The sequence below is a fragment of the Podarcis vaucheri genome, assembly GCF_965113315.1.
Source record: "Podarcis vaucheri genome assembly, chromosome: 8".
NCBI lineage: Eukaryota > Metazoa > Chordata > Lepidosauria > Squamata > Lacertidae > Podarcis > Podarcis vaucheri.
The window spans coordinates 44,977,054-44,992,989 of record NC_138766.1 but is presented as its reverse complement, the minus strand read 5'-3'; the positions used below and the strand labels follow the sequence as shown (position 1 = coordinate 44,992,989).

General features: G+C 41.2%; 1 protein-coding gene across 1 annotated transcript in view; it reads right to left on the bottom strand.

Moving 5' to 3' along the window:
• APCDD1 (APC down-regulated 1) overlaps positions 1-15,303 on the bottom strand; it is a 37,369-nt gene extending 22,066 nt beyond the window's left edge. Inside the window, exons 1-3 of the mRNA XM_082234918.1 lie at positions 14,439-15,303; positions 6,522-6,705; positions 3,583-4,114 (exon numbers count right to left, since the gene is read on the bottom strand). Of these exons, the coding sequence (XP_082091044.1) occupies positions 3,583-4,114; positions 6,522-6,705; positions 14,439-14,496 (774 nt within the window). The 5' untranslated portion in view covers positions 14,497-15,303. The remainder of the gene's footprint in view (positions 1-3,582; positions 4,115-6,521; positions 6,706-14,438) is intronic.
• Positions 15,304-15,936: the final 633 nt, after the last annotated feature.

The window sequence follows — 15,936 nt, the reverse complement described above, 5'->3', positions numbered from 1 at the left end:
TTTTGGGTTATATAAAGCTCCCCCCACAAAAAAACCCACAAGGGAAACCAAAGTATTATAGTCCCATAGTCATGTAGAAAGTATTATAGTCATGTCTGCATTAAAATCAGTATCTGCATCGGGCCCCTACTGGAAACAGAATGCTTGTCAAGATGGACCTGGTCTGACCAGCCAGGAGGTTCTTCTGCTTGTTTCTCATGAAAACATAGCCATTGTGACTTTGAATAGAAGAATACAAAATGTAAAACAGTATTTAAAAGTATTCTGTTGAAAAATAGATTGCATTTCTCTTGCTGACATTACTTCCTAACTGACAGAAGAAATCTATTTCACCACAGATACGTAAATATTTTGCATGTCCATTCAATGGTGCTTTATTAAGTAATTATGCGAAACTGGTTACAAGCACGGTCACTGCTGCAAAAAATAACTGAAAAATAAAGAAGAATTCTTAAGCTAGAATTGACCCAAAACTTTTCTTCTGGAACTAATTGATGACAGCTAAAGTCTCGAATGTGGTTCCAATTGCTATAGGCATTCCTTTGAGATGCCATCAGAAGAGATGTGCAGACAGCCCCACTGCAAAACTGCAGCACTCTGCTTCAATCCCTCTTTCCCTCTCTCCATTCCTCAGATTTACACATGATTTGCTAATGACTTGTTTCTCTCCTAATGCTCTAAACTATAACCCCTGCTCTTTTGTTGTGGCTATATCACCCCCATTCTATTTCCCAGCAATGCTTTCTTTGCCTACGTTCTCAGCAACATTTGCTTTCTTCAGTAGAAGTCTCCACTCCCATCATTCAGCGCCGAGGACCTTCTGGCAGTTCCCTCACTGCAAGGTTACAGGGAACAAAGCAGAGGGCCTTCTCGGTAGTGGTACCCACCCTGTGGAATGCCCTCCCATCAGATGTCAAGGAAATAAACAACTACTGTATCTGACTTTTAGAAGACATCTGAAGGCAAACCTGTTTAAAGGAAAAGGTAAAGGGACCCCTGACCATTAGGTCCAGTCGTGACCGACTCTGGGGTTGCAGCACTCATCTCACTTTATTGGCCGAGGGAGCCGACGTTTGTCCGCAGACAGCTTCCGGGTCATGTGGCCAGCATGACTAAGCCGCTTCTGGCGTACCAGAGCAGCACACGGAAACGCCGTTTACCTTCCCGCCGGAGCGGTACCTATTTATCTACTTGCACTTGGACGTGCTTTCAAACTGCTAGGTTGGCAGGAGCAGGGACCGAGCAATGGGAGCTCACCCCGTCGCGGGGATTCGAACCGCCGACCTTCTGATTGGCAAGTCCTAGGCTCTGTGGTTTAACCCATAGCGCCACCTGTGCCCCCCAACCCTGTTTAGGGAAGTTTTTAATGTTTGAAGTTTTATTGTGTTTTTTATATTCTGTTGGAAGCTACCAAGAGTGGCTGGCGAAACCCAGACAGATGGGCGGGGTATAAATAAATAAATTATTATTGTTATTGTTATTAACCTTTTGTTCTGGCTTCAATTTTCAAGAAATATCATGGCACATATCAAAACCGTTACTTCTAGAGGTACAGAGGTACCTCAGGCAACAAACAACAACAGGAAGACAAAAGGGAATGACTTATTCGAATTCAACTAGCAGAGAGGTGATGTATCTAAACCATGAAGTATGAAACGGTCATTTGCAAACTTGGACAGATAGAAATATTATCCAGAGTCTGTGTTTCTTGATTTTTATTCCCTCCAATCTTGATCAGGACATTGGAGGCTAGACCTTAGTGGCATGGTTCTCACTTCAGGAAAACTATCATATCCAATTCCAAAGACAATTCTTATGTCCTTCTGTTATACCCAGTTTCATCTTTATGACAAAAGGAAGTTCCAGGTGCTAGTGTTAGGCTTATCTCAGTGTGAACCATTATGCACTCAATGGCTGCAACCTCAAAAACCATGAAAAAAAGAGCTACTGCTCACTAGTTCATTTTATTATCTGGACCCAATGCATTCTGGCTTCCGGCCCACCTTGGCACCAAAACACCTTTAGTTGCCCTGGTTGCTGACCTTTATTGGGAAATAGGGGAATGTGACCCCGTTGCTTCTCCTTGATCGCTTGGAAGCTTCGAATACCACTGATCGTGGAAAAGCTCTATGGGTTGGGAGTTGAACGGTATGGTGGTTCCACGCTTAGCTGCAGGGTTATTCTGAGAGATATGCATTTGGGGGATTCCTACTCGGGCCCTTATCAATGTGGGGTCTCACAGGGTTCATGCTTTTTAACATATGAGGCTGATGGGTGAGGTCATTGAGGGAATTTGGGGCATGGTGTCATCCCTATGCAGATGATTCCCAGGTCTATTTCTCCTTACCATCTGAATCAGGTAAATATGGGCAGGTGTTTAACAGATGCCTGAAGGTTGTAATGGGGTGAATGAATCCCAGCAAGATGGACATTCTGTTGGTGGGTGATTGTGTCTAGGAATTGTGTTCTAGATAGGGTTGCACTCTCTCTGAAGGAAAGGTATGTAGCATAGGGATACCATTTTGTCATTTGAGGCTCAGGTAGCATGGAGTGCCTTTTTCCAGTTCCCCCTTGTTTGTAAGGTAGAACCATTCCCAGATTGGAATAAACTGGCCACAATAATCCATGCGCTGGTAACCTCGATTAGATTATTGTAATGCATTCCAGGTGGGGCTATCTTTAAAGATGGTCCACAAGCTGCCAGAGTTCTGAATGAAGCAGTTGACTGGATTTTAAATGAACAGGTAAATAATACACTATGAATTTGGTAGCATAAAATATGAAGAAAATAAATTAGTAAAAATCTTAGTGGATGTACACTGAATCTGCAAGTGCTCAAAAGCAATGAATTAGGTAAAGTTTTATTTGCTTCTTTTTATCAGGATTTTAATGAGCGTCTGTAGACCACACAACTGTGTTGTGACCTTAAGCTACTTTTACCTGACCTGCAGATATACAAGATTTCTAGTAAAACATAAAAGCAAAGCAAAATAGCCTCTGAGATGGTTGGCTGGTCGGCTGGAATAGTTTCCAGGCATTCAAGAAAAATTGAACATATTCTATTATTATCAGGAACATTTCAAAGTGCATGGAAGCTTGGAAGGGCACAGGCTAAGGAAAAAGATGGGAACTTTATTACTTAAGAATCTGTTTGCCACAACAATACTTAGAAACATATTGAAGTGTTAACAACAAGATACTATAGTTTGGTTAAAGGAGGAAGTACAGCTTAGAAAGACAAAAGACGTAATACAGGGGTTGGGAAGCTCTGGCCCTTGAGCCCTAGGCAAGCTAATGTAGCCATGCCCACCTGTCACTCACATGACATTGTATGATGTCAGGTGCAGGTCATGTAAAGCTGTGGCTCTCAAAAAAAATTGGGATGCAAGTCATAAAGAAGCAGCAGTAATAAGGGATGTGAGAGGGCATTGGGCAAAAGCTGTGAAGGAAATAAGACTCATGCTTGTGGCATATGAAGATCTTTGCATGAGAGTTTTTGGCTTAGGTATTTGGAGCATTTCCTGCAATAAAGGGATACTCTTTGCATGTGCCTTGGAACTGAAAACTGAAATGTTCACATACCTTAGCATTTTGAAGAGGGGGTTGGTAACTGGATGGACGATAATACATCCTCTGAGAATGATCAGTGTGTATGTCTCCAAGAAATAGCTCCTCGACCAGGTGATCTAAATTATGGTGAAGGTACTGTTTCTCTACACGGATTAGTTGAAGCTCATGCATAGCAAAATTCAGTGCTCTGGTGCATTCGTAGCCATTCTCTTCTCTCCATAAATCGTAGCTCACATTCTGCTCCCAGGCTTTATCTTCTGGTACAAATCCAGGGCATGTGCGGTTCACCAACTGACTTAGTCTCTCAGCCACTGCCTCACTATGGCAGATTATCTGTATGTTGTGCAGCTGGTAATCTGCTTCAGTCCCTCCTCGAATGATCCAGGATGCTTGGCGAAGGCGAATTTTGCCACGGATAACTAAGGTATAGATTGGGTTTGTGCATCGGTTACCTCTGTAGTAAAACTGATAGGCCTTGAATGTATTATTGTGGTAGAATCTGTAGGATCTAGTGATGAATTCTGGGCCCGCCCTTACTTCACAACTGTAACCAAATTGCAAATAAAAGCATAAGCTTAATGAGGTGTGAAATGAAGTATATCAAAATAGTCAATAAGAAGATGACAGCACTAATAACACATTTAATTAACACCACAATATTCGCAATAGTGAACCAAAATAGTAATTTTTCTCATCTTCCTTTATTTAACATTAAGTTTCTGGTTTCATTTTTTAAAAGACATTTTAAAAGGTGTATTAGTTCTATGCTGCATTTGATATTTTTATTTTCATTTTATTGCTGACTTCCTCTTTTCTCCACATTTAGTGTACCAAGTACTTAGAAGTGTAAAGGTAAAGGTAAAGTGACCCCTGACCATTAGGTCCAGTTGCGGACGACTTTGGGGTTGCAACGCTCATCTCACTTTACTGGCCGAGGGAGCCAGCATACAGTTTCCGGGTCATGTGGCCAGCATGACTAAGCCACTTCTGGAGAACCAGAGCAGCGCACGGAAATGCTGTTTACCTTCCCACCAGAGCGGTACCTATTTATCTACTTGCACTTTGATGTGCTTTCGAACTGCTAGGTTGGCAGGAGCAGGGACCGAGCAACAGCTCACCCCATCATGGGGATTCAAACCACCGACCTTCTGACTGGCAAGCCCTAGGCTCTGTGGTTTAGACCACAGTGCCACCTGCATCCCTACTTAGAATTGTAGGCAACTCTATTCCAAGTGCTGTCAAGGAAGACATAGATTTCCCCCTACAATACTATTATCTGTTCACTTTTGCCACCAGGCAGGCAGTGGTGGATCAAATGCTACTGCTGGCAGTGGCCGGAGTAAGGCCCTGAAATAGAGCATTATGGGTGTGAGGCAGTGAAGGGTTAGCCATGGAGCTCCTGAGTCCCAGGCTGTTCCAGGCCCCCCACATGCACCAGCCTGCAGCTGGCACAACAGAAAATAATGGAACTAGTCCCCCCGGCTGGCATGAGCTGGCAGTGCTTCAGATATGACAGCTGTTTTGATGCTCCTGGCCAGGGTTTAGAATTGCTTTGCCTATCATGCTTAGAGTAGACCCACTGAAATCAATGGCACTTAAGGTGACTTCAGTGACTCTACCCTAAGCGTGAACATGTCTGGATCCAACTTAACGTGTTTTTTTCCTTCTTCAGTTTTTCTTAAATATGTATATCTAACATGAATAAGCTTCTGTCAAAGCCTCTAGACCTGAAGATAAATATTCTCATAAGCTCAATAGCTTTTCAATGAGCCCCTTCCTGTATTATTTCTGTGTGACAATGCAGTTATGTTTCTTAAGAGATAGGCAACACTTTTAATATATTTCTACTTCCATGGTGATAAAATCAACAAGGAAAAGGAATGACCACACCTGCCTGGCTTCAGGCAAGCAAAGTAATAAACAGGCTTTAATGTGTTTATAAAATAAACCCAAACTAGAACATCTGAAATATTTGTGTAAGGCTTATAGTTGCTTTTAAAAAAAAGGTTTTTAAGCTGAGCTCTTCCCAAGTCTGCTTGCTTTCTGCAAGTACAACAGACCCCTCCTAAGTGATGGGAGCCCAACTTCTTCTCCCTGACTTTCCAGTGATATCTGTGGTGGATTTGAGTGAGGATTACTGCTTACTCAAACACTATTTTTATTAACTTCAGTGATGGCTTTGCCTGAATAAGGACTGCAGGACTGGGCTTGAAGGGAATCTTATATCCCAAGGAGCCTTCCTAAGAAAATAATTGCGAGTACACAGCTGTATATTTGCAAGCTGAGACTACAAAATAAATACCTCTGCCTAACTGAATGTTTGTGATCTCAGATAAGCACTTGTGCATGCTTGGGCTCGTCAGCTAAAGCTTCATAATTTCATTTTGTTAATGAACTTTGTTTTATACACATGTCACATGATACAGCAATAAAGGCAAGGATTTATTCACTCGCCCTTGCACGCGGTCTGAATAAGCAGATGACATATGAACATCCTATGAATAGGCTGGCAATTTTCAACAACACTGTGGTTTCCAAAGTAAGGAAGACTGAAACGCCTTACTGTTTAAAATACGGACAATAGCCACAAAATTCTGAAGGCTCACCTTTGTGGCCAGAAAAGCTTCTGTGTCCATAGGAGAAGTTTTCAGCTTTCCTCTCAATAGCAGACCCCCCCCCCCTGCTACAATATAAACTGCTTTAGAAGCATTTTTTAGTTTAGGGAGGCTGCTATATTGAAAGAGAAAGAAAAGACAAAAGCTCACTGTGTACATTAAACTAGCTGTGAGTTTAAGTGGATTATAGCCTACCAAAATATTAACAAAGCTGTACAGTATGGTGTCCTACTTTTCTATGTAGCTAAAGTACTTGCCTCCTGACATTAAGGTCTACCAAAGCATTTTAGCATGTTTTCTATATAGTATCATCATCGTGTTTGTCGGCAGTCTTACCCGGTGGAGACCCAGTGTCCCTCGATAGTAGGAGGCATTTGCACAGTAATTCGGGCTCCATTATGAAGATGTTTCAGCATGTGAGGACACTGTGACTCCTTGAAAGTTCTCCACGCGCTCTTCTCCAAGGATCGAGGGTGTGACCTGCTGTCTGGATGAAGAAGTGCAGAACCTTCTCCCAGCCCTGTGAGAAATCAGAGATGGCATAAGAAATAAATTCTGGTGAATTTGGAGAACTAAAACTGTTTGCATATAATGACTATAATAAATAGCTTTGCTTGCTAGTAATCTTCAGATGTGAAAGACTCCTTTCATGAATGGGTTTTGTACATTTGATGTATTTAGGGTAGAGTCCCACATTATGTTCCTGTGCATAAGCACTCAAGTAGGAGGATCAGTGTATTTTATTATATAAAAAAGACATGGAAATTGAAAGCATGTAGAATAGCTTCCTACTGACAGTGGAATATATACAGTACAACCATTTATCTAAGAGAAAACTTCATGCAAGCGAAAATGCTTTATTTGTTGCCACAGATACTTACTTTATTTTTTTAACAGTTGTATTTTTTTTTAAAAACAACAACAAACACACCCTAGGATTCCCAATAACAGCATTCTGTTTATCATTTCAGAAGGCGTCAAACTCCCCCTGCCCTTCCTCTTCAAACTTCTTTACTAAACAAAGTCCCCAACTGACCTCAATTGGCCATCAATTTACTGAAACAATCAGGTCCTACATCTTTCTATACCATTTCTTTAGTTTCAGAATTTGTTTCATGTTCTAAAATTGTTGGAAATCTGATTTAATATGCCAGATTTAATGTATACATATGATTTTTAATACATGAAAGAATCAGACAAAGACATGGTGTTTGCATATAGGTGAATTTCTGCATTAAATATACTGAGGCTGCAATCCTGAATGCACCCACTAGTGAATAAGCCTCACTGAACACACTGGTCATGTTCAGACACTGCACTAACCCGTAGCTTAGCATCAGTGAGCCATGGGTTCACGTGCTTCTTTGCTCTCCTGCACCACAAGGGAACCATATGCTGTTTTGTCCAAATTAGCATTAATAAACATTAACTACGATTTGTTCAAAACAATGTTAATGTTAACCAGCTTATCAGTTCAAAGCCAGGAGCAAATACTTCCTTACTTCTCCTTCCAGCTGTGTCAGAGAAGGATAGCAGTGAGCACATGAGCACAATGATTGCTGTGGCTTGTTTACATCACACTAAACTATAACATCTGCACTGGGCTCTAGACCTTACTTCTGAGTAACCATGCATAGGATGCCTCTGCAAGACTGTTAGTTAATATTTCCACCAGGGTGAATTAAGACTTGCTCCATTTGGTACAATGGCTCAATAAACTGAGTTCTTGTGAAACCTGTAAACATTAACTCCGTTATTACAATATAAATACAATTTATTTTGTGTAGCAAATGTTTCAAGTGAAACTTATCAGCTTTTGAAAATTTCCAGCAAATAAAACACAATTTATTTAAACGAGAAGCCTTTGTTTATCTAATCAATTCCCCTAAACAAATATATAGATATATATTGATGTGGGAAACAGCTAGATAAGCTCACCACTACCGATCCTAATACACTGCAAAAAAAAGAAAGAAAGAAAAGGATTACATTGGAGATTATTATTTCTAACACTAACAAGCAGATGTTTCTGTTAGTAGCTCTGCTTTAGTCACTCTGGACATCAAAAGGATTAAAGTCTTGAAAAATCGCCAAATTCATTAAGCAGGGAAGTCTAGGCCTCAGCAGAATACTGGCAGCACTGTAAAAGGTAATGATTATATATGCTTGTACAACCAGTGTCTATAGATCACATTGGGGTGCTGTAGCACACTGCTGCAAACTCAGTGTGACAGAGAAGATAATTAAGCTTGGGGCACAGTTTGCCATTTCCCCTAACAATGGGGTCTCCAGGAATCAGATGGCAGGATTTGTCCCTTTAACTGTGTCTCTGACTTTTCTGGGTCTTTCAGCAGGAGCCATTCACTTTTATGAAAGAAAGATGGCTCCCATTCAAGTCTGCACTTCTGGTTCTTGATGGTGGACTGGCAGCCAGGCACACAGCATGTACTTCATTGTTGGCAAAGATCAGATACAAATGCACATCCAGATGTGTGTGTTTTGCATGTGATTCCCCAAAGGTGCTGTAAATCACTGGGTCTTTTTATACTGGTGAGAACATACCCATTATTTGAAGCACTGCAAGCAATTTTTATTACCCATGAATCCATTGCCAATGATATGCAGCATCGTGATGTACTCAACTTTGGATTTGACCCAAGCTGGTCAACAGCATTCAGTACTGCATACACACATGCAATATTAATGTGAGAATTATATTTAGATCTACCTAGGCTACAAAAGTAATTGACAGAATTTATGGGGGGGGATTAATCAACTTTATTTATTAGATTTCTTACCTGTCCTTAACCAAAAGGCCCCAGGGCAAGTTATAATATAAAAATATAATATTAAAATCAGTTAAAACAATTTGCAATCAGAAGTAGATCTTAAAAATTCTTAGGTGTAAATGTTTGAGTAAAAATATCCTCCCAAGATTTAAACAGTGTGTATGGAAATATTTTAAATGAATGTATGTATCAAAACTTTTTCAAGACCTACACTCCCAGCACTTAATTAATGAGAACATACATTCTGAAAGAGGGGGTTAAATTTGTTTAGTTAATAAGGAGGCAGGTTTATAATAACCCAGGTAACATATTGCAAAGGAGAAATTAGAATATTTCATAACAGATAAATATGAAAAAGAAAATGAATTTTAACTCATCAAAGGGAATAGTTTTTGAGCCTGTAATTATGCCTTTTAATCTAATCTACCACAGCTTTCCATTTTCAAAATTAACAGATGGAAAGAAACAATATCAACCACGGTTCAAGTGGGATCCCTAGTTTAATAAATGCATGTGATAAATGTAGAACAGTATTGGTCCAAGTCCTAATTCTTAATATTGGCTACATTTTTCATCTATTGGGGAAAGGAGTGGAGTCCTGTTGCTAATTAAATCACATAGAGAACTTTTTGTGATAGAGCAACCTATAAATGCTGTAAACTAAATATTAAAAAAATCATAACAACAAAAATATAAATACTTCAGGGCGGGTATGTCTCTTCAAATAATTTGCGATATCTGAGGTGAAAAAATAACATTTTAAAACTGAATTAGCTAAATTGTTTTGAATCCACCTTTACTGCCCATCTTGTTAATCAGAGTTGCTGGAGCAGAATGATTTTAGCATCTGACATCTGAAACATTTGTGGCTTTTTGTATAAGCAGAGCAAACCACGATAATGGACAAGTTCCAGCTGCAAACCTCTTTTGACATTCAACAGGTTTTATTTTGATTAATGAACACAAGGAGGATTTTTAAAAAGGCTATTCCTGTGTTGTTGAGATACATTTATGAAGCAATATTAGCATGGATCTGAATGCTGAATTGCATTTTACTTTTATATTTCCATTTGATAAGCAACCAAACTTGACTTCAAAAAGGTGTGTTAGAATTTTATTGCCTATTTATGTAAACACATTTAATATACCTCTGGATTGCCATATGCTGTCCAGCTGGCTGAGATATAGCTATGTGATATTTTGGCAGCATTTCTTTTCAGTTATTGTTTGGCTAGCTGCTGATGAATGTTAAGGGGTGGTTAAGGGGTTAGTGTGGTTAAACTGAGTAAGAGTCAATACACAACAGTGTGGCCCAAAAGGCCAATTCCATTTCAGCTTGTTTTAACAGAAGCAATATATCAAATAGTGGAAAATAACATTAGCGTTATGCATCAGTGATATATTAAATCTGTCTGGGACATTCTATTCAGTTTTTGAGCACTGGTTTTCATGGATGCTGATGAATTGTAAAGGGGTGGGGAACCTGTGGCCTTCCAGATGTTACTAGACATCAAATCCCCCAAGCATGGTAAACAAACAGGTATGGTGGGAGATGTGATCCAGCAACACCTGGAGGGCTTCAGGTTCCCTACCCTGCCATCAAGGATTCAGAAGATAACAGAGGAAGAAATATGCAAAAGAAGTCATAAAAGGAAAGGACAATGAGGTACATGCTTAGAACTGAGATAAGACTATCTAGAAAGGTCTATCTAGGCCACTAACTTATTTTTAATAGCAGCCAGTTTAATGCTATCAAAAATCCCACATGCAGAGTAGAAGAGCAATAACTCTTCCTGGTGTTTTTGCTGGCAAGCAGCTGTTATTCAAAGACGATTTGCCTTTGGGCACAAATGTTCCAAGGTATCTAATGCCCATTGATAGACCTACCTTCCTTGAATTCATCTAATCGTCTTGAAAGCCATTTAAGCCAGTGGCCATCACTATACCCCATGGCAGTGAATTCCAAAAGTTAATTTATACATCATGTGAAGTACTTTCTCTTCACTATCCTGAATAAATTTTACTGGGTAGCCACGAGTTCTAGAATTAAACAGGAAAATTTAAAAAGTTGTGCTTGTGCTTGTTTAATTTATAGCCCATCTATCCAACAAAGTCTGTAGTAGTCGTAATGTCAAAAAACAAAAACAAAAAACACACAACCCCAGTATAAAGTATTATACAAATCTGCACCACAATCATAATTGTTGCTGAATCCTACAGATTCTTATTCATGAACAAGTTCCTGATAGGAACAGAACATTTTCATTAAGCATGTTTAGGAGTTAAGATGCACTGAAAAAAGCTACAAGTCCAAGTATTGAATCCAACTGTCTATTCATATGGTTTTCCACATCAGCTCTCCATCCCTGTGTTGTTAATCAGTGACTATGGCCTGAACAAGTTAATATTCTCTCCTCTCCTTTTTCTTTTTAATGTTCCCATCTGATGACACTATAGTGTGTGTGTGTGTGTGTGTGTGTGTGTGTGTGTGTGTATGCAGACAAGGCTCCCCATTTCAACTTCTCTTGGCAGCGGCTTGTTTGATCTGACTATTGGCCTTGATTTGTTTCACATTTCAGCCAAAGTTTAAAACAGCTGGGTAATTCCAAGCAGATGAGCCTGAGAGTCTAACCCTATAATTATACCTTCTCTCCTTACTTAGCCTCTAACTTCAAACCTTCCGTTTTGACTTCTAGACGCCCAGATCACAGAATTTTAAAGTGCACCTTGGTGTCCATGCAGGTCTGTCTCAACCAGACATATTTATACAGTCTATATATTTTGTAGTTTGAGTTGAAGGGGAAGAATAAAAAACCCTTTGATGAGCAAGTCTTCTGTCTATAAAAGCAAAAGATACACAGAATGCTCATGATCTTTATTATTTACTATGTGGCATTTATGTACTTTGCGTTGTCTGAATAAAGGGGAAGATGTAATTCCTGTGTTCCCAAAACTATAGCAATGACCATTTGGGATTTTAGACATCAATAGTGCATAAAATTAGGCATGTAACTTAGTAAGGTATCTAAATAATGCAGAGTTTGCTTTTCAGATATGCTTACTCTCCACAGCTGCCACTGATGATTGCTCAGCATGTTTGAAAATTCAGCAATGGAGTTCAGTGCTGGGGTCATATCTGCCTAAGTGTCACTTCATCTCCTACTGGATGGTTATCCAGCAGTGAAGAGTAAGTCTCCCAATAAACATTTTTGAAGTGTTCAAAGACCACTTAGAAGGAAATGCTACATACTTTATAGTAGCTCTGGACTAGGTATTAAAACTTGAATATTGTGTCAATGGAAGAACACGTTTTTCTAGGAAAGAGCATGGTTCCTACAAAAGGAAGTCTGGCCTCATCAGTGTTTTATAATTCATTGGATGTGGGGGCTGTCAACAAACATGGATCAGGGTAATCTGGAAGATATTATATAGTTGAGCTTTCAACAAAATCTTTACCAGAATCTCTTGAGTAAACTTAGAAGTCCTGGGATAAGAGGGGGGGGGGCTATCCTCTTACAGATCAGTAACTGGCTGAAGAACAAAAAGCAGAGGGTAGCAATAAATGAGCAATTTTCAAAATGGAGGGAACTAAGAAGTCCCCCTATGCCAAAGATCTATATTGGGGCTATTTCATTATGATCAGGGAGGAATATGCTTCAAGTTTTCTAAGTTTGCAAATGATGTCAAATTATTCAGATTGTGGAAATGCAAAGGCAGATTACTAAGGATTATTCAGAGAGCTCTCTACATATTGGATTAGGGCAGCAAAATGGCAAACAGGTTTCAACAGAATAAGTGTAGAGTGGTGCACGCTTAACTTCAACCCAACTATATATACCTTTATATGATTTGAAACATTGTGATTATGCAAGATATGATGTGGTTGTAGTAGATAGTTCAATGAAAGCATCAACAAATTCCACATCAGCGGAAGATAGGCAGAATTATTAGGAAAGGACAGAAAGCAAGACTGCCAGTGTCATAATAACCTTATATAATTGTATGATGTTGTTGCATTTAAAATCTATTATACAACTCTGGTCTTGTATATAATAAAAAATATACAGATTTACGCAGAAGTTTGCCAGGTGCATAAAAGGGTAAGCAAATGATCAAGGGTGTTGAGACACCTTCTGTATGAGGCGCTGGGGCTTTTCAGTTTAGATAACAAGGCAACTAAAAATGAGCATAAAAGAGTTTTAAGATAATGGACACTGTGAGGAAATCAGAAAGAGTTTTTTTCTTCTTCCTCTCACAATACTAGAACGCAGGGTCAGCTGATGAAATTAATTCACAGCAAATTCAGGACACACCAAGGAAAATACTTCCTCATAATAAACTTAAGGAACTCATTGCCATAAGATGTGATGGTGACCAGTTGGCTTACCCTCCCTTAATCTGTTTCATTCTCTTTTAAAGCAGGCTATGTCTATAAATGACTAAGGGGACCTTGCATGTTAAGAAATAACTCTTGAAAAGCAGTTGCTGGGCAGAGGTTATTGCTCTCTACCCTTCTTGTGGACTTTCCAGCTGACTACTGTTGGAAACAAGATGCTAGATGAGATGGTCCCTTGGTCTGAATCCACATGTGTCCAGAGTAGTGTAACTGAAGTCAATGAAATAAAGAGTTTGGGCCTGTGGCCTGAAACTCTTTCCATGTGATCAAGCATGCAGAATCCAAGTTATGCTCTAAACATTTTGCCCATGGATACAATTAAGAAAACAGAGACAGAGGATAAATCACGCCATATAGCCCCCAAATGGGACAAGCTAATAAAGATCAAATGTATCCTGTTCAAAGCTTTATAGGCAAAAACCTACTTTTTCACTACAGACGGCTTTTATATTGTGTCTTTCAGAACCCCCATCAAAAATCACCCAGCCGACCACAAGTAATATACAAGACATTTCTGCATGTGGAAGGGGCACTTTCTGACTCTAGAAAACACACCACACAAATTTTGCCTATTCAAACTAGTTAGCTTTTCTGGAGAAACGAGAGCTCTTGCTTCCAAGCACTGATGTTTGTGGCAACGTTTATATCTAAAACTAAAACAGGTAAAATACAGCTTTTCACTGCGGATAGCCCGTAGCTTAAAGTGACACGAGAAAGGGGAAACCATACATAAAGAATAATTATTATTATCCACAAGTGCAGCACTACCAACGTGTGAGGCTGCTCATTACTACGATAAAACATTCAGGTTGCCACTTCGAAGAAAGATCTGCCTAAATAACAATAATAACTAATAAATTTGTTATTTATATCCCACCCATCTGACTGGGTTTCCCCCAGCCACTCTGGGCAGCTTCCAGCAAAATATAAAAACAAAATAAAACGTCAAACGTCAAAACTTCCCAAGTTTTTAAAGTTGCCTAAGAGAGGGAAAGCAATAAACATTTCTCGCAGATATAACGACAGTATAACAGAAACATTGCAAATGCGTTTATCTGCAGTACTCACCATGCAAGAGCAGGGCTAGGAACAGGTATCTCACCAGGCTGCAGCAGAAGCAGGACATTTCCAGCTCTCCAGCGGCTTCCCCCGTCCAAGCCTCTCACTTTTCCTTCCGCCTCTTTCTTCCTTTTATCCTCCGGCGCTTTCTTCCTCTCCCTCAACACTTTCTTCTCCGGGAAGCTTTGTGCCTCCCTTGCAATGCCAATAATCCCCCAACCCCCGCCACACACGCACACAAAATCCTTGTGCGGGAAGAAGATGAAGGGCGGGCTGGGGAGCCTCTTCTGGGCACCCACCTGGCGGAATCAGAATCCCCGCTCTCTCCTCGGGGCCAGCGGCACGAGCAGGAGGAGGCAGCCAAGTCCCAGCTCCTCGCGCGGCGGCGGCGGCGGCGGCTTCTGCCCGAGGCTGAACTCCACGCGCTCCCCCTCCTGCGCTGAGGGCTTTCAATACTAGGCGGCGAGCCCCATGCCGGGCGCCCCGAAGGACTCTGGGCGCGCGCAGAGAGGCGTCTGGGGCTCCTTAGGCGCCTTCTCTGCCCTCTGTAACCTCTCTGGTCCTCGCTGTTTCCCTGCCGGCTTCTCCTCCGCGGCTTTTTCTCCTCCTCACTGAGCTGCTGCTGCTGCTGCTGCAGAAACTCCCCTTCATATTTCCCCTTCCAGCGGGCAGAGGAGGAGGAGGAGGAGGAGGGGTCGGGGAGGGGCGCTGCTCGCCTCCGGATCCCGAAATCGGACACCCTCGACTTGAAAGGAGACTACAAAGGGCTGGGAGATATGCGGAGGGGGAGGATTGCGCCGTTCCCGCCCAGGGCGCGGTCCCCGCCTCTGCCCTTCCCCTCAGTCATGGGTACCAAGCGAGTCAGATGGCCCGGGCTGAGGGGGGGAAATGTCGGGACTCATCAAAGAGCTTCGTTTATCAGGCGCCTCAGCAGAGGCGGCCCGGGCAGATCAAAGAGCGGGAAATCCCAAAGAGCGGCGGTTGTGTCAGTCGCTGTTGTCGGCTTCTTTTGGCAGGGAAGGAGCTGCTCCTAAGTGTGGAGAAGCCTGCCGTGCTCACGCACATCAGTCCCTGGGTTCTAGAGATTTCCCACTCGGGTTGCACAGATGATTTGTGGTTTAAGGGGCTATTCCTTAAAGGGCGGTGCATCCTTAAGGCCTCTTCACCCAAGGAAAACTCGTGTGTGTGTGTGTGTGTGTGTGTGTGTGCACATGTGTGCTCCCCTCATAATGATGCATGCAGTACCTACCACAGGTAACCACAACCAATTAAGGATTTATTTGGTTTTACTTGTATAATACAAGCAGTGTTCATTCCAGTGTTGACTCTGTAAGACAGCAGCTATCCCCACCTGCTACTTTGGATACACTTCAGAATACAAACTGTTGGTTATATCTGAAAATCTTTTTCTGGCAGCAAGGGCCGGCCTGCTCCTTAGGCAAGGACAGGGCAGCCCATGGGCGAGTAGAGGTTTTTTAAAAAAACTGACGGACCCCTGGATGGTTAA